The sequence below is a fragment of the Pyrgilauda ruficollis genome, unplaced genomic scaffold (genome assembly GCF_017590135.1).
Source record: "Pyrgilauda ruficollis isolate IOZ18807 unplaced genomic scaffold, ASM1759013v1 scaffold5, whole genome shotgun sequence".
In the NCBI taxonomy this organism is placed as follows: Eukaryota; Metazoa; Chordata; class Aves; order Passeriformes; family Passeridae; genus Pyrgilauda; species Pyrgilauda ruficollis.
In genome coordinates, this window is record NW_024526599.1 from 11,126,759 (window position 1) to 11,145,947 (window position 19,189).

The following is a 19,189-nucleotide window of genomic DNA, read 5'->3' on the forward strand; positions in this document are numbered from 1 at the left end:
CTTCTAATCATTGCCCAACTGCATTAATTCTACTTTAAATAAAGGTTTGGTACAGATTTGAAAAATGAAATTATTGGGGGGCCACAGGGCACAAAGCAAACAATCTTCAAACATGAGAAACCTGTGGGATTCACTTTGCAGTAATATGATAGATGACTTGACTAGACATGCCGTTTCCTATTTTCTACTTTCATTTTTCAGACCAGATTGCACTTAACCACAAAACCATCGTGTGTCCTATGATCGATGTCATTGACCACAATCACTTTGGCTACGAGGCGCAGGCGGGGGATGCCATGAGAGGAGCTTTTGACTGGGAAATGTACTACAAACGAATCCCGATTCCTCCAGAGCTCCAGAGAGCTGATCCCAGCGACCCCTTTGAGTAAGTAGCGATAAAGGGGAGAGTGGGAACATGAAGAAGGGCAAGCTAAAAGTGTAACTGTAGCAGAATCCAAGCCCAGACATTTCCATGTAGACCACTTTCTGCTAATGAAAGGTAATAGAAGAAAACACCTGAAAACTAGGAAAAAGATCAAGGCAATGATTTGTAGAATTCACAAGCTGTGCATGGAAACACAGCCTGGCTCAGTGACTGTACATAAGAGACAGACACATACTTGTAGTTAAGTATTGGCATCAGGCAAGAAGTGATTGTGATGACAGGTATTCTGTTTATTTCACAGAGACTTTATTTAATGTTTTATTTGCTGGAGATTGATGCAATATGTGCACCAGCAGCCGAGTCCAAGTTACACCAGCAGATGCTTTGTTTATAACTGGTGATATGGCTGCTGTATATGCAGTGCTGTAACTTAAACACAGAGCTGTCAAACCTGAACACTGTCAAGATGATTTGTAAATAGTTTTAGATAAGACAGCCTCTGACCCCAGTATTGTAGAGATCAGCTCATTCACAGAAATGATCTTCCTTCTTTTCACGAAGGTACATCCTTTTTTCTTATCTATTCTTATAATTATTCTCATATAAGGATCAGCTTAGATTAATCCTTATCAAATGAGAAAGGACAGACAGACAGACAGACATGGTTCTAAGTTGAGAAAGTCTCCAGGTCTCTCACACAAGCACATCCCAGCAGGGCTGCCAGTAGGGCAGGCTCTGACACTCATTATCCCTGGCTGAACCTCCACACTGTAGGTTATGGCAGTTTGAAACCTCAGCCTTCTCCCCTTCCCAAAGCAAAACATGGAAACAATAGCAACAGAAGAACTGGGTCTCTGACCCTAATATCCAGGGAATGACCTGCAGAGAGGAGTAGGTGACTGTGACGTTTTGGGCTTATTTTCATTATTCTGCTTGTTACTTTTTTGCTTATCTCCATCCAGGCCCTTCAGTCTTCATCTTGCATTAGTGTAAGTAAATGCTGATGAAGTACTTTACATCAGGTGCCAATGTGACCACTTGTCACTGATCGGGTGGGAGATCCAGGCAAGCCCTGCTTTAGCCTCAGATTTTTGGCAGCAGTTTAAATTTAGTATGGCCCACACCTAAAATCCCTCCAGCCTGGAGGATCCTGTTCTAAGGATGGCAGACCAGGTTTATTATAAAATTAGTTATTTATTGAATAGATAGGCGACAACAGACAAAAGACCTTAAACACAGTTACTTATTACACAGCATAAAACAAAGAGAACTAGTAGATTATATAAAACAGTGCACAATATTGAGATACCTATATTAAAGCTAGCAAATAACTAGTATAGATTAGGAGTCAATGTAATTTACCACCAAAATATCAGTAGTATACAGAGTCCTTTCTCTCAGCTCCCAGGAGAGTAACCATAAAGTAGGCATCCCAGCTTTGGGGAGAAAGCTTCACACATTTCCAGGGAACATGCAGAAGATTTCTGCTTCGTGAAAGTTTGGTGTAGCTTTTAGTTTGTAAAGTGAACTGTCCGTCAGAAATTCCAGCTTATCTTTCCAGATCTCACTTCCACAGCAAGATATCTATTGACAGCTGGAAACATTACTTTCATGGCATCAAAAAAAAAGTCACTGCAAGACAAGCTGTGTTAATTGAGTTATGTGAAGGGCAAGATGCCTTGAGTTCACCAGCTAACAAGACACAGATAAGCTCTTCTGAAGGGCAAGATGCCCTGCTACACCATTCCACAACATAGATGCAGCTAGTGCAATCTCATAGCACTCCAGAGCTGCTAGATCTTCAACTGCTCTAAGTCTTCTTGGTACTCTGAGCCATTGTAGTTTCTTGGCACTTACTGAAAGTAACCTTTGTATAATTTGGTTCAGCATTCAAATTTTGTATAAGTAAAACCTCTCTATTGCCAGCGTAGCTAAGGGTTGCTTATCAGTTGTTTCACATTTGCTGTTCGTAGTATGCATCTTGTAGAATCTTGTTGCAAAGACAAGAGAGGACTAAAGAGGAATCTCTCATAGGAAACTTCCTAGAAAGATGAGGTTTTTTTGCAGTGCAGAATAGATACGGTGGCTTTGCATGAACTGCTGTTCCACTCAGCATGGCAGCAGCTGATACCCACCTTGCCCTGCCAGCGTAAGACACAGGCAGATAAATGGCTTCTGAAGGAGCAACATGCAGCCTATAAATCTCCTGTAATCTCAGTAGCTGTCAGGTGGAAAGACCTCCCTGTTCTTACACAAATCAGTGAGAGTCTTCCTTTGTTTTCCCCATAACAGGATGCACATCAGAGCGATGCTGCTGGAAAAGCAGCATTGCTCAAGGAACCATCATTTCTGTCCCCACACATGCCAGCAAGACTGAAGGTTGGCTGAGCAAGGACAATATGCTTGCTTAAAAGTACCCTCTGCCTAAAATGGCAAATGGGAATATATGCGTTTTAAATAATCAGTATGAGTTTTGCTTAGGGGAAAGATTATTTTCTAATTCAAAGTCAGTACTGCTTCTCTCCTGTGGTCTTCTCTGCTGAGACCTCAAGTTTTTAATACCTTGCTTACAACAAATACTGTAAACGTTGCAAACCATTTTACCTATCAGTAACTTAATTGACCAAGACAGCTTCTGTGAAATAAAAGATACAGAACAGTTTTCTTTTAGTTACATATGCACTAAAACTAGAAATTGCTTCAGCCAGCACCATAATTATTATGCTACTATTTTGTAAGCAGTAGGGATTTTTTTTTTATTTAGGTTAAATATTTTACTGTTGGTACTGTAATAGTTTTATTTCTTGCCAGCAGAGTCAGATCTGAGATGATCCCTAATGAACTGGAAAATTGCCAGCATTTTTAATAAAACACCAGCAAATAATGGATGCATGATCCAAAAAGTGTGCTGATGAGTTTTTCCCCTCACTTAAAATGCCAACACAGTATATGTGTGAAGCAGAAAAGGTCACATCCGCCTAAGAAATAATGTACATAAAACCAGATCAAACTACAGAAGACCTAAGAGCAGTTGTTGTATTATCTGCATGGTACATTTGCTTTCCGTCTGCACATGATCAAAGTACTGCTGCAGCAGACACCAGCAGCGTGTTTGCAGCTGACACAGCCAGCTGAAGTGTTGGCAGGTACGCTCTTGGTATGACAGGAGCACGAATCTTACTAAGCTCCAATGCCAGCTCAGCTAGTCTTCTGGAATTAATATTTTCCCACACTTTAATTTATTTTTTTTAGTAGTGTTCCACTGTGGCCAGTTTTGACCAGGTGCTCTCCCATTAGACACCATCTATCTCAACATGGTCTTCCAGTTCAAAATCCCTCTTGTGAAGAAGAGACATGCTCATCCATTTGTGGTGTGAGTGTAAATGTAGTCAGGATTTATTGTTCCTGTGCCTGCAGTGCCACTTGGGGCAGCACCTCCATCCTTTCCTGTGACAGAACTTGGAGCTTCACTGCAGCTCTCAGCTTTTTCAGATGTACACTCTCACCCATTCTCAGGCCCTCTGCAGCTGTTCACAACAAGTAGCTTTACACCAAGATTTGGCTTTGATGTTTATGACTTTAAGACGTAAAATGCTCTCAAAAGCTTCCAGTGTCAAATTCAGGTACAGATGATGTACTAGCACCAACTGGGGAGTCATATGACAAATTTGTAACTGCACTTGGATCAGGCAGCATTCATGCACAAATTTTATCAGTTTGGTTCACATATATTTTGTCATTGGCCATGCCCAATTTCCCATAGGTTTCACTGAACCGAACTACAGCCATTTAAAATATATTTTCAGTCAAAGCTCCCATGTGAATTATTGGATATTTTTCTCTGCTCACTGAAGCATATAGGAAAGTTTAACAACTATTCCATAAATGGATCTCATGTCGCTCTTAAGATTAACGATTTTTTTTAAATATCTGTGTGACTGTTTTTCAGGATATATTGAATCCTTATAGGCATGGAAGCTGGACATCTCCTCTAATAAGTTGCCTCCTCATCCAGACATTAAGTCTGTGAACTCCTTCATTTCCCTTTCTCATGTGCCACAGAAACAAGAGAGGTTTTACCTTGCATTCAACAGATCTGTCCCAGTTGCAGATCATGATAGTGATTGTAGTGATTTTTGTCTTGCAATTTGTATGCAACTACCTGAACATACTCTGAAGCTTCATGCTGTTTTCCTCTGCTGCATCTGGGGTTGTGCAAGCAACTCAAATTGGTGTTCTGATGCATGGTGGGAAATTGTCAGAAAATTGTGGAATCGTGATCATGTCATGATGATGCTCCTGTCTTGATCCCATGACCAGTGATCATTCAGCAGAACTGGAGATCACTCGGAACATTTTATTGTAGTCTGTAAGCAGGGAGGACCAGAGATGTTTGTCTGCTTTGTGGCAAGGGTCATCTTGGTTTGTCATCTTCTGCTGGTTCATTCCTCTGTCATTGCAGAGGTTTGAGAGCTTGCCCTTACAGGACACATAGGTTTGGAACACAGGAGCATGCTCCTCTGTGGCTGTTCCTTTCATGGTGCAGGCGCTCTGGTCGCCAGTGGAGATTGCCTAACCCAAGCAATCACCACTTAAACTAATGGGATAACCTTGTTACTATAATGGACTGTGATATACAGCATGTCAGTTTATATGATTTAATAGCCTGTCTGAGCTAAAAGCTCTGCACAAGTTCAGATGTGCTCAGGCCTGCAGGGGGTGACTGCTCTTTATTTCCTGGCAGCACTTACTTTGTATCAATTCATGGTATCACGTGCCTGATCTGAAAACTGGCATCAGTTTCATGCCAGCTGCAGCATACTTTTAACCAGATAAGAAAACATCAGTGCAACTCAAAATACTATTTGGAAGGGGCTGCAGAGCTCTTTGGAGCAGTTTTATGGTAGTGTAACTTTATGATGCAGGAAGGAGAGAAAGGTGCAGGAGAGACCTAACAACATTGCTATTGAATTGCAAATCAAGATGGAAAATGTAACTAATGCTATCTAACCAGTGCTATTTACTGGATACCAAGAGTCCTAGCACCTATCTGAGGAAGTTAGAAATGTTTTGGTGTGTGGCCACTCCCTACTCTCCAAGAGTTCTTTGCCTTCCAGTGTAGAGCTGTGATCTCCAGACCTCCCTGAAGGGAGACAAAGCTGAAGAGTCATGTAGCTCTAGCAAAGGACTAGGACAGTGCTTTTGCAAATACCGGGCTATTCAAGCAAGTAGAAACAACTTTGTAATATCTGACATTTTAGTTCCTATACTCAGTTTCCTATTTATAATATAGAAATAGAATCACTCCACCATCACAAGGCTCTTACAGTAATAGGAGCCACTTATATTTAATGGATGTACTTTTGGGTAAAATTTTGGACATGCTCAAGGCATAAAATTGGGTGATCAGTGCATTTTTCCTTTCCCTTGCATCACAGGCTCTCAACCTTGAATGTAATTTATGACCCTAATGTAGCTAGTTGTGTGTAAAGATTGGAAGGTTACTTGACATTTTCTGTTGAATTGCGTACCTAAAATCACATTATTATTTTGCAAACTGTCATCTGGATGCTCTTTCTTTTTGAATTTGATATACTCTTAGAAATACTCTTTTTCTGCAGCTCCTTACTTTCAGTATTTATATACATACTTTTTACAACATGTTCGTGCAAAGAAAGTCTTTGCTAAGACTACATTTCAAATCTGACAAGTACTTTTACAATTTTATTATCGTTTTCTGAAGTTCAGAAAGTGCTTTGGACAATGATTTCTGTTCTACAGCTCCCAGAGCTTTATAGTCTATGTCTTTTATGGCTGATTTCTGCCTATAAACATATTCATAAAACCTCTCACAACCAGAAACAATCATCTATTTTTTTTAAAGCCTGAGCATAATCTACTGGTTTGAACTGTGCAGCAGGAATGTTTTATGTAAAGGAATTATTGTACAGTGAAGCAATCTCCAACCAGTGCTAGTTTGTGTAAGTTACGGTCTTGATTTATTGTTTTGACAAGCTATGGTCTGTAAAAGGCTGCTAGTGGAGATAACAATAGTGGTTATAAAAATAGCTTTTACAAACTGTCATCTACCCATGGCCCCTTGAAATCTCGGAATTTTTTTCAATGAGAGATACCGACACTAACACAGAATTTGTGGGTATGCTATGCTCATATTGAATCATTTTCTCCTGCCTTTGGTAGGATTTCAGTGTAGAGGTACTGTACAACCAGTACATTTCCTTTGAGGACCAGTACAGAGGAGAGAGCTCTAAAAAAGTGTAACCTGTCAAAATGAAAAAAAAAAAAATCAAGGATAAAATGCTGCTGCTGGTTTGATTTTAATTTTCAGTCAAGGAAATCTATCACTAATAAAGTTCTTCATGCTAGTTGAATGGGGTAGATTCAGATTTGATACACAACCTTTCACTGAAATGGTCATTGTGGCTCATGCCAGCCAAGACAAAAAGTACTCATTTTGTTCCTAATGCCTAAACTCATATTTCCAATTTTCTTTAATGCTTTGGGCATCATATTTAGCATAAAAATGTAAACACCTTGAGAATAATGCTTCTAGAGCTGTTAGCCTGCTACTTCACACAAGTATCAACTTTGGAGCTTGACAGTCTATATGCCCATATGCTGGGGCAGATTCATAGAATGGGTCATGAATACTACCAGTAATTAGAAAATTACGTAGCTTCTGGACATGATTTTAATACAACTTTACATGAAAAAGACTAGGATGGTGGCCAAGAAGAAGACAGAGCTATGTTGCTCGGTGCATACAGGTGAGCTATTTAAAACTATCACCATACTGTTCACACAGATGGCTTCACTTTCAAAATTATAAAATCATGTCTGAACAGTTTTCCATAAAGAAAAATAAGTCACCTTTTTAAAGCAATTCCTTCTATTCTTATTTATGTGTTTAAAGCCATTTTCTCTAGAACTTTCATGCAGAATTTGGTGATACCTATTCATTCTTAGAAAAAGAAAACCAACACCCCTCTCTTACATTTTACAGTGTTTATCAGCATAAATTTGGGAGCAACCTCTGCATCCACTTTGTTGTGGTTTATTTAAAGAATGATCTGCTGCTGTCTAAAACCTCAGTGTTTAGAGTGCTGCAGTTGCTTCCAATAGAAGAAAACACAAAGACTGAACCAATTAATTTTATGGGATCGCTCTGTGCCAAACCACTTTCAAATGTGTCCATTGATGCAAGTTCCATACATGTTCATTGGCCCAGGTTTATTAATACTTCTTAGCATCTGTCCAGGGTGGGATGTGTGTGTCATTTACCCTCTGCTCTGTGAGGTCTGCAGGAGCTCCACAGTATCACAGTGATTTCCTCCGTGGTTCTTCTTTCAGAGGCAGTGATCAGCTAAGCATGACATAGAAGCATCTTCACTTGCCAATATATACCTTCTGATTTTTTTTGACTCTGCATGGAATAATTCTGCCTGTCCAGCTATCTTGGTGTAGCCCTGAGGTAATGAGATATTTCTGGCTTCCACTCTGAAAAAATTAGGCTGTCAATGCAATGTGTGCTGGAAGCATGAAAAAAGAGGAGATGGGAAAGAAATTTGTATATAGCCAGTGTTTCAGTGCTATTCTTATAACATCCAATCAGAAATTTTCCTGCCACAGCTTTAACCCCTTCAAATTTTTAATCACTTACACTGCACAGTGGGAGTAGAGCTTTTAAGTACTTGAGGACTCATGTCAGATAAATTCATTGTTCATTTTCATGTAAATTATATTATTTCCTTCAGCCTCTCTTAATAAATAATGTTTTCTAGATCTCTGATGATTATCTTTGCTCCTCTGCACACTGTTTCCATCCTGAGAGCATACAGCACCAGCCAAAATCTTACCATTGCCTAGTGGAATAGATGGGTGGCTTTGCCTCTCTCAGACACTATGTTCCTGTTTACATTTCCTTGACAGTGTTGATTCATGCCAGGCTTGTGCTCTGGTGTAACCTCCACATCATTTTCTGCAGAACTGGTATCTAGCCAAGTATTCATCATCCTCCTCTTGTAATTCAGATTTTACATGTGTAAAGGCAAGGCATTTATATTCATGTCTGTTTCAAGTGCCATGTCCAAAAGAGTGATCTGTCTTCATTATCTATAGATCAGTGTGATACTTTGTATCTGCACATTTGGAAATTTATCTTTTTTTCCTTTCTTTACTTCACTTTTCCAATTTGCTAAGATTTTTAAATTCTGCTTAACCCTCCAGTTGTTTACTGATGTTACTTGAGCTTTACTTGAGGTTTGTGCAAATGGCGAATTTTGTTCTAAATCCTGATTATAATACTGTCTGTTTGGTCCATGCCAGAAATCGAGACATGCAGAGTCCCTGGCTTTCCAACAATCCATTTTCTCAGCCAGAAATGCAGTGAGTTCCACACTGTGGCCCTTGAAAATTTGTCAGCCGCCTGCTAAGCAAACCTTTGTAAAATGGTACCAAAGAATTCCTTCACATCCTGTAGATGGCATCTGATTTACAGCACAATAGCAGCTTGCTCTTCAGGTCCATTTCCAGCCTTGAGACCAAGCCTAGGACTCCATGGACATATGTTCCGATCTGATCCAGTTATGCACAAAGCCCTCCACTCCACGGAGCTGCTGAATTGCACTGTGGAGATTTTAATGCAACATTGAATTGGATCAGATAGAGGAAAATGTCTGCAGCTGATCTCAAGACAATTTCCATTTTGATTTTGGATTACAGGATATCAGCAGGTTTTGCATCTGTGACATTAATTTTGTACCTTCCATATTCTTTCAGTTTTCAACCCTGGCAGTTTATTTATGAATCAGGTTATTTATCTCAGACTTGAGTGAGAAAAGAAAAGTGAAAACATATTTTGTTTACAGTCTTAGGAGAGTTCAGTATAGGTAATGACCTGATGAGTACCTTATTCTGAATTATCCCCAGACAAACTAGCATCTGTTTCATTCTCATGTAAGTAACCAAAATATCATTGTTCTAGCTGGAAGACAAGTTTTTGTCAAGAGGCAAAGGTAAATGCCTCCTCCAACCTGTGAAGTGAAAATTATGATAAATACTCTGAAATTTGCTGTGTTGGTTTATTTATAAAACGCTATGCATGTCTCTTGATAGATCAGGAGAAAATGAGACTCAAAAGAGTTGACATCAGTTCTTCGATAAACTGCCAAGACAGTGTCCTTTGTCAGGGAACAAGATTCTTGTATAAAACGAATGTACCTAATTTCAAAATGTACCTCTTTTGTTTGTGAGAAAACAGCACAGAAATATCTCTTCAAGTGAATTATTTGGAAAATCAACCCCTGTGATGTTTTCTGTTTTTAAGATGGTGCATCAGTGTTATTTTCAGTGCTGGAGAGGCACTGTAGGCATGAAATTACAGAAGTCCATTTGCCCCCTACAGAGAATGAAATGCCTGCAAGGAGAGAGGAGATCCCATGCCCTCCACTCTCCTTGTTCTCCAGCAGAAAGTTTAGCTGATGCTGCAGAACTTCCCTGGCTTTTTCGTGCTAGGGCAAATAACCACTCTGTTTTCCCATGGGTGCAAATGACATGTGGACAGGCAGTGAACTGGGAGTGGAGAGACAGTGATAAGTCAGGAAGAGCACAGTGGGAGAACAGTAACAATAATTTTCCTTTTCAAAGCACTGCAAACATGCAAAGGACCTCTCAAAATACCCAGGGAAAAGGTAAACAGCAGGGAAGTAGTTTTCAGACCACTGCCTGGGGAGCACAGGGCAGTGGTTTTGAAGAGACTCCCAGAGGACCCTGAAGGAGAACAAACCCTGAGCTCTCAGTCCATGGAAAATGTTGAAACTCGCCAGCTCTTTGCTTTGTAGTAGGTTTTAATGCCTAGCCTGTCATTTAGTGATTTTTTTTTTTTTTGACAGAATGACAGTTTAAACAGCCAAACTGTTCAAAGCACAATCTTTGTTTTTGGCTTGTTCAAAGGGCATTCAGGGAAGATGAACAGTCCTTTGTCAGTCATGTATATGTAATTAGTCAATACGGCTTAATCATATGGGCCCTGTTATTTCCAGGGGTGTTTTCATCTGACCTTAAACCAAACAGCATAACCAAAACAAAGAAATTATTATAAATGTTGAATATAAACTACATTGCCTTAATTTTTACATTTACCTTACTGCATTTGCTTTCATTTCCATTTCTGCTACATAGGGATATTATTATTTTATAGAAGAGTGATGTTAAGAGATGTGATTGTGTTTTTTGTAAATCACAAGGTATTATTGCTATTGCAACCAATTACCAGTATGAGTTCCTATAATGGTAAGTTAATAGATTGATACATTTTTAATGCCCAGACAGAGTATTGTGACTGTCTTAATGGAAGTAGTAATGCTTTAAAAACATTTGTATATGTACCAGAAGGTAATAACATGCTCATAATTTCTGTAGGCGTGAAAGGACTCAAAAGTTATCAAAATGTGAGTACTGGAATGCCTGAGACTATATATTTTTCTATACTGCCATGTTTTTTTAATGTGGTATAGCAGGATACTGATCAAGTTTATCAAAATACTTGAATTTACATATTTATGTATTAAAAATTATTTTTGCCTTATTACTTTCATTAATAGTTTGTTGGAAATTAAACTTTCATAAGCTCTCCGGGCAGAGCTGGCCCTAGGCTGTAAGACAAGGAAGGCTGATAGACAGGCTTTAACTGCAGACAGATTTCATCTGTCTCATCTAATACTTATTAAGAAATCTAACCTCAGTTAAGTTGTATTATACAAACCTTCAATTGTATCAAGGACTGCCAAATGCTTGTTTTCTGCTTTTAACTGGACTTACATCTCCACCTACTGGCTGATAAAAAGAAGTCCTTTAAAGTATTAGTTTAAATGAAATCGAAATAGTGTTTTTGCCTGTAAAAGCTTTTCTTACTCATTTATAGACACATTTTTCAGGTGAGGTTTGTTCGAAGTTCCTTGGCCACTTATAATATATGAACTGTATAATGAAGCTACTGATTTTAAACTCCTTTACCCATGTGTATTAGCTTCAGTCTTAATAATGAAGACATGGGAGAATTTTTAAATCAGAAAAAAATATCTATCTATCTATCTATCTGTCTTTCCGTGGGAATGCATGAGTACATCCAATAGCCAAGTACACAATATATTTATACGAAGTTACTCTTAACTTCGTAACTCAATAAAGATTAATAACATAAGAAAAATTATAGCAGTAGAGAAATACTTTTAAAAAGAAAAACAGAAAAATGTCATGCAGCAGAGCACTCAGATGACCCATTGGGTGATTATCAGTATGATTGACGCATCCAGAAGGTAAAAAAAAGGCAAAAGAAAAAAGAAAGTGCAATTGTCAGTTTAGAATTTAGCAAAAAGAACAGGCTGAAATTTGATAACAAAAAGTTCCAAGTCAAGGTGGACTGACAGTGAGAATTTCTTTCAGAACAGTGAGAATTTCTTTCAGAACAGTGTCACCCGTTGGTAGCAGTAGAGGAAGAGAGCAGCTATTTGTAGAAGCTGATGATCATAGATAACAATGACTCTCCACTGTGATAACAGCTGTGAAAAGGACAAATGCAGTCCTGGAACTTATTTTGCCTGTAGCCTTTGGCCCTGGTTACAGAATATTTCCAAATCCCAGCTGACTCTACTCCTTTTCCTCACAAGTCAGGATATCTCCTTGCACCCTCAGGTGGATTCTGTCTGTTCTTCTCTTGTCTTTGAAACATTACAACTTCCCCCACGTTTCTGGAGGGAGAAGGTGAATACAACAAACAAACACAAAATTAGAACACAGAGTGTTCTTTCATACCTTAGTCTTCTCCAAAGATTTTGCTTTCTCATTCTTTATGATGGGGCATTCACCTGTGAGAGCTGATCTCATGTCCTGTCTACCACTACTTTAAAATCTTTTAATTTCTGTTAAATTAGCAGGTTTCTGGCTTCAGATATCTTCCTTCTAAAAATGCATTGATAAAATCTTAACTATTGTGAGGAACCTTAAGTGCACAGTCTGCCTAGTGGTCATATAAAGAATAAATACAGTACAGTGCATGGTGAAACTAGAAATCTGCTGCTTGGGCTGAGTAATAGTAACTCACACACGCTACATTAATTTTATGGAGTTTAGATCTAGATACCAGATCAGGTGCATCTACAAAAAAGTCATATGAGCGACTTAGAATTAAATATATTTTTCTGCAGAAGTTTGTTAAGCAGTGCTAGAATTCAGATGCTAAATGATGTAAGTTTCTTTTCAGTTTGTTTTTTTTTTCTCTGAGCAATTTCTTCAAACACTTACAATAATAACTCAAAATAGGAGCATGTCCTGGATGTAAAAATAGCTGTTACCTAGCTGGAACAGAAATATTCCAAAAATGTGGAAGATAACTGAAAGAAAATTGAAAAGCACTTTGCTTTGTATCTGTAAACAATAGGCACCAGCAGAAACCTTGAGACAATCTCTGTAGTTCTCAAGATTGCTGATTTTTGAATGCTTTCATTTGACTAAAATGGAAGAATTAATTAGAAACTTAAATGAATTTTTGAGTTTCTGTATGTTTCTGCATGACATTCCAGACATAAAAAGTCAATAAATACCCCAAAAGAAGGGGTAAAATGTGAAGTTCAACCCATAAAACAGAAACATCAACAGGACTGGAGGGCTTCCTGCAGCTTGACAGCAGCAGAGATGATACCTCAGTTCTGTGAAAATACTGGTCATTCTGGAAATTAATTGAACATACCTAAGCAGTGAGGCTGTTTAAAAATATTTGATCTGTCAGATGATTCCTGGTCTGTTACTAAAGAGAGCTCACATCCTGTTTCAGTCTTTACTTCCTTGGCCTTTTTCAGCCTCTTTTCATAAAAGATGAGCTCCATATTCCTCTGGTGGTTCTGGCACAGCTCTAAGTTTATTTTCACATCTACATTTTGAAAAGTGCAGGCCAGATTTGTATGCATCATACTGCATGCACTCCTCAGCACCTGAGCTGTATCTGCTGGAAAGATCTTTACTAATAGATCTTAAAGTTGTGTTTGACCTTTCCAGAGCTTATCTGTTGCTTGTTTCTTCCATCCCTGAGCGATCCGACCTTGCGTATCTCAGATACCTGGGGCAGCTATTCTTGCAAATGTTCCATTGATCCAATTGTTGCTCTGATGAAGAAAAGGACTCAAGGTGTATGGAAGAGCAGCAAGATGAGATGTACTTGAAAGATTCACTGAGAACTTTGATGTCACTTTTCCAATACTTGAATCCATTTTCATTCAATAAGCATTGTCCTTTTTTTTTCTCTTCCATTTCTAATGAAGCCTGAAGTTAACATAGCTTTTTCTTTTCCTTTCTTCTTTGCAACAAGATCATTGATACTAGTAGCATAGCACTAGGAATAGTTATGACAAAGGTAGAGGCAGAAGTTAAAAGTATTTTTGATAGATCCTGTATGTTGGGAAGAGGAGTGTTTTGAGTTATTTGGTCTATCCCAATATAACTTACACTTAATATCTCTACATTTAAACTACAATTTGTCTGAGGGAGAGGTAGTCCATGTGAATCTTAGTTAAAACCTATTTTGAGCTTCTTGGTGTCATCACATTACCTTAACAGAGATCCTCTTTTATTAAAAAGCTGATGTAAATGCACCAATTTTTTGGGGGGAATTTAATTGTTGTATTGTGATTTGCATGCATAATAGCATGAAAAAAACTCTACATCTTAAGGGAAGAACTATAGAAGTTGATTATTCTGAAATTTCTGAAACCCATAGATGAACATATGCTACTGGTGAGCAAGATTTTAGTGAGCAGAATTAGCAAGGGATTCTTACAGGGATGACTAGCATTTTGATATTCACAATGCACCTTGAAATTCCTGGTGTCTTGTATATTTTCTGTTTGTGTAAATAAACTTGCTGTTAGCTGTAAGTCAGTGTCTGTTAATAATTACGTTGGACAATTCTGCCTTTCTGAGCCTTTTTGTCTCTCTCTGGGTTTTGACCCTGTAAGAGTAATGTTAACACTATACACATCCTTCCAGAGATATAATAGTAATGGGAAAAGTAAACTTAGGGGTCCATAATCCATTTTTCAAAGTTAGGTAATTCAGTCTGAAGAATACAGTGTTTTGGAGAGTCTCTTGTTGGGGCACAGAAAATCTGTAGATTAAAACAATAGCTGGAGCAGTAGAGGCTCATCACAGTGCCAGGGGCAGGGCTGGTCACTGACGTGCTGTCAGATTTGTTAGCTGGAACAGATCCTTGGGGATTTTCATGACAGCTTTCCATTCTGCACATAGATATTCCTTATTTCTGAATTATTCAGCATTGCTGCTGCTTAGCCAGAGAGTGTCTCTGGAGCATAATTAGCTAAGCAATGGGTAAAAACAAGAGAAAAGAAATGTCCCAATTATATATTCATTGTTTTGTGAGTACTTGAATAGCAGTTTAAAATACCATCTATAGTTCACAGGAACCTGCAAGCCACGGCTGGAAAACCCTGGAAAAGATACCCTAGCCTCAGTCTAATTAATTAATCAATTAACCAAAACTCCTATGGTATGAAGCAGGGCAAAAGTTAAACCTTTCAAGACATGTAAAAACAGACAGACACAAACTAATGCTGATAGATGACCTATCGTACATCTACCTCATTTTTAAGAGAAACAGAAAAATAGTACCTTTCTCCATGTGTTAAATACTTTGGTTGTTCTTTTTCCACTCTTCCATTCCTTACCTTTTTTGGAAATTGAAATGAATTTCTTTTACCAAGACGATAATAAGAATATTTGGCTAGTGTTTGATCTACTACTCTTACTGCTGGAGCTATGTTTTGCTAAAAAAATGAATGATGTTTCAAGATTGGGAGCTTGGTAAGTTTTTGATTAAGTGTCTAGGTACTTGAATGTTTTTCTCATGGTCATTCAGAGTCCCTTCAATAAAAATAGGCTGATTTAGTTTGAAGAGTGCTGTCTTTCTTGACATTGATTGGGACTCTAATCCATGGCATTCCCATTTGGTTTCCCTTCAATAAAAATAGGCTGGTTTAGTTTGAAGAGTGCTGTCTTTCTTGACATTGATTGGGACTCTAATCCATGGCAAAACTTATGAGGTTTGCAGAATATGTAACCTCTGTCTTTGCCATGACTGAGGTACGTGGAAGAAAGAGGCTTTCCTGATGGTCCTTGGCCAGTGCCAAGTGACCCACTTTGGTTTTTCCTTTGGAAGACAGATGTTTGTGTCAGGTGGCTGTTGGCTAAAATTAAGTCTTGAAAGTCTCTGAAAAAACAATGTACACACTTGTTGGGATGGAAACAAAATTTTAAGAAATGAAGTGAGAAATTTTATTTTTTTTTAATTCCATGTGCACTTAATTAAAAGAAATTACTTCTTATTTCCTTGACCTTTCACGAGGAGCTTTTAAAGAGGGTCTTTCTTAAAAGCTTTTATTTGCATCACAAGTTTGAGTGTTATGAAAACATCCTACTGAATCAGAAAGATATTAATACTGAATTTTATAGATGAAGCACAGAAGAAGTGACTTACCATGGAGCCTAAAAACTAGGAGGATCCACACAGGATGCTGTTGAGGCTAGATTTTGCTACCATGTCTTAGACCTTCTTCCTCCATTTTCTACAGCTGTTAGCTTTCTTTATAACTAACTTAATTTAGATTAACTAGTTAATTAGCTCTTTGGCAGAAATAATTTTTAAGAATCAAGCATTTCCTAAAATATTTTTGGACATATAGTCATCATGTGTATAAATTTAAGCAAATAACACAAAAATAAATTTCACCAATATTTAGTGGCGACTAGAATCTCTCTCACTTGGTCTTCAGCTGATGGATACAGAGTTTTATTATCTTAAAAACTGGTGGAAAATCCATTTCAGCTCTGTTTGCAGGCCTTATAGGAAAGCAAATGGCCAACAGCATATTTACAGAGAAGCAAGGAAAAAGCGCAGTATCATACCAGGTGACTTGGTTGACTGGTTACAACAAAAACAGTTTAAAGATGGAACTTCTGATCCATGAAGATAAATTTCAAACCATTATTAATGAAATCAATTTAAGTGGAAAAGATGCTCAGAGAAAAGTCTGTGTAAATATTTTGTAAGCCTAAGAAATAAGCTGATTTAAACAAGGAAGGTGTTTTGAATTTGAGATTTCTGAATGTAAATGTCAGTGTTATTGCAAATAAATGAGAAGAATCAGAAACGCTGGCATAAAGTCAAATGTTTTGTTAGAATTCTTATGTTTTATCATTGTCAGAAGTAAGCTTGATGCCTGAGTAAAACATCCTGGAGGACAGACTTAAAGCCAAATTAGCCAGCCATCCATATTAGTTACCTGCAGGAGTGATGTCAGAGTTGGCTCCAGGCACACTCCAGCTGGTGCTCTCCAAATGAAATACCGAGTGTCATCAATCTGAGTGCTCCTTGCAGACACACTTTCCTGCCCTGAAGGAAGGGTTGCCACTCTCTGATAGTAGCAACAACAAGCAGAGGAGGTGAGCCAGGGAAAAGTTGTTTGAGGTGAAGGTTTTTGTGGCTTCCCCAGATTCTTCCAGAGCTGGAGTGGTTGTGTGACTGATTTGAGGCACCCAGAAACCTGCAGATCTGGGGCATCATTGCAGGTGCCAATGATGAACTACTGGAAGAAGGTGGGCATATTCTTCTGAGTCTCAGAAGCAGCCTAAAATTCAGCATAGTCTCAGGAGCTCTCTACTCTGTACAGCAGATGCAGGGATTACCCCAGTGGTTTGAAAATCTGATCTAGTGTGAGGATGAGGAGGATTTGTGTGGTGTGCAAGGTTATATATGCTTGCTAAAACGTTTTGGGACAGGCAAGAGACAGGTTTATTGACTCACTTTGGATGAGGGAAGAAGGGAAAAGAAAAGGATGATGATAGATACTGTAGCATAATTAATCTGTGTTTAAACCATCTAATTCAGGAGTGGTTATGGTGGCATTGGGTTGATGGTTAGACTAGGTGATCATGAAGGGCTCTTCAATCTTGATGATTCGGTGATTTTGTAATCATGAGGAAGTACGTAAGGCTCTCTTTTATAATGAATCAAAAATTTGTGAAAAATCCTAAATAATGTACTTTAAGTTATCTAAAATGTAATAAAAATATTAATACAGGCTTGTCGGGAAGTGACCCTGTCACAGAACTGTAATTTCCTTCTTTGATGGGGGATGGTGGTGCCATGAAACACAGGGATAAAATGAGCTGCCTGCCACAAGGTCAGAGAGAGATACCCCTGCTGTGGGACAGTCTGTCACACTGGTGGCTTGGTGATGCCTCCTGTGCTATACAATACCCACCTCCAGGAGCATGTAAACTCAAGAGAACCCACTGCACTCAGGAAAATTGTCTTGTTTTCTAGTGCTTGAGTGAATTCAGCAGTTTGAGGAAGATGAAGCTGTTGTTCTGTGGGGGTAAGGTCACACCTTATCCCCACACCACCTCTACAGGCTCTATAGCGGGGAGGGTTAGAGGAGTGAGCAGGGACTTCTCTCCCTTTGGAGATACCTCCAGCAGTATTAGGAACTTGGCTATTTAAAAGAATAGGGAGGCAGTGATTGTGACCATTCCAAGGCTTTTGGTGTTGCCAGTATTGCTTTCTCCTAAAGATGGTAGAGTGGATGTATCTTTATCATCTTTATTTTTCATCAGATGACCACGACAGGCTGAGAAGTTGCTGCCAAAGAGTAGCTCTGAATGATTTGATGTTAAACTGTGAGATTGTCTCAAATATTGATACAGGTCCCTGAGGGAAATGGCTCCACAGAACCACACATCCTAGTTGAGTGTTTTCATTAATTATGTGAATTACAAATTCAGGGGCTTACAAATCTTGGAGAAGATAGTCAGAATGCAGTGTTCTTTGGTCCTGGCAAATTGAAGAAGTAATTAGAAGGAACTAACATGAAATTCAGCACTAAAAAGCAAAGAGTGCAAGAGTGCCACTGCTGAGGAGAAATTTAAAGCATAAATGCAGATAGCTAGTTAGCACTGCGACAGGAAAGGATGAAGGTGTTATATTGTTAAATAAAGTTTCATTTTGTGATCTGTTAACATCCGTAAAAGTTGCAGGTAGATATTCCAGTCTGCACATCTGTCATGGACACATTGCCATGTCCAGATTTGACCACCATATCTGGGAACCATGGAATAGTCGTTTGGAGACTCCAGATGAACTTCAGAACGGAGAGGACTGAGAGAGGGAGGACATTGTATCTTTCTGATATGGAAAAAATAATCCAAAAGAGGATAGTGTTGAGTTGTTCCAATGGAGAGTGGGGCAGGTTTTTCACAGTTGTAGCATTGTTCCCCCTTTGTTTATTTACTGAAGTTTGCATCAGGAGAAGGCAGTGACATGATAAAGGGAAAACTTTGGCTGAAGTTCATCAGCCCTTAATATTTTACAGAGGATTGTATAAAACTTCAGTGGCAGTGGTGGTTTACTTGTGTACAGTTATTTTTTTTTGCTATGAAAATTGCTTTTTCATAGACAAGGAAAAGTGCTTAGTGATTTGCTGAACTCTCCAGCTCAGGGACTTAATTTAGTAACTGAGATGGAAGGAGGAGTATTGTTAGTTCACTGATGTACGTCATTTATTATTTGTTTCCTAAGAGGGAAACATAATAATGAAATATTTTGTGATAACAGTTTGCAAGGCTTATAATAACAGGGAATGTTTAACTTGAAAAGGTTTTATTTTAAGATTTGTTATATTGTAAAGCAATTCAAAGAAAAATTCAAACAATATATTCAAA

General features: G+C 38.5%; 1 protein-coding gene across 2 annotated transcripts in view; it reads left to right on the forward strand.

Moving 5' to 3' along the window:
* Positions 1-207: 207 nt before the first annotated feature.
* Positions 208-19,189, forward strand: part of LOC121360383 (polypeptide N-acetylgalactosaminyltransferase-like 6) — a 74,633-nt gene continuing 55,651 nt past the window's right edge. For both annotated transcript variants that reach the window (XM_041480173.1, XM_041480172.1), the window contains exon 1: positions 208-385. In XM_041480173.1, coding sequence (XP_041336107.1) covers positions 240-385 — 146 coding nt within the window. In that variant the 5' untranslated portion in view covers positions 208-239. The remainder of the gene's footprint in view (positions 386-19,189) is intronic.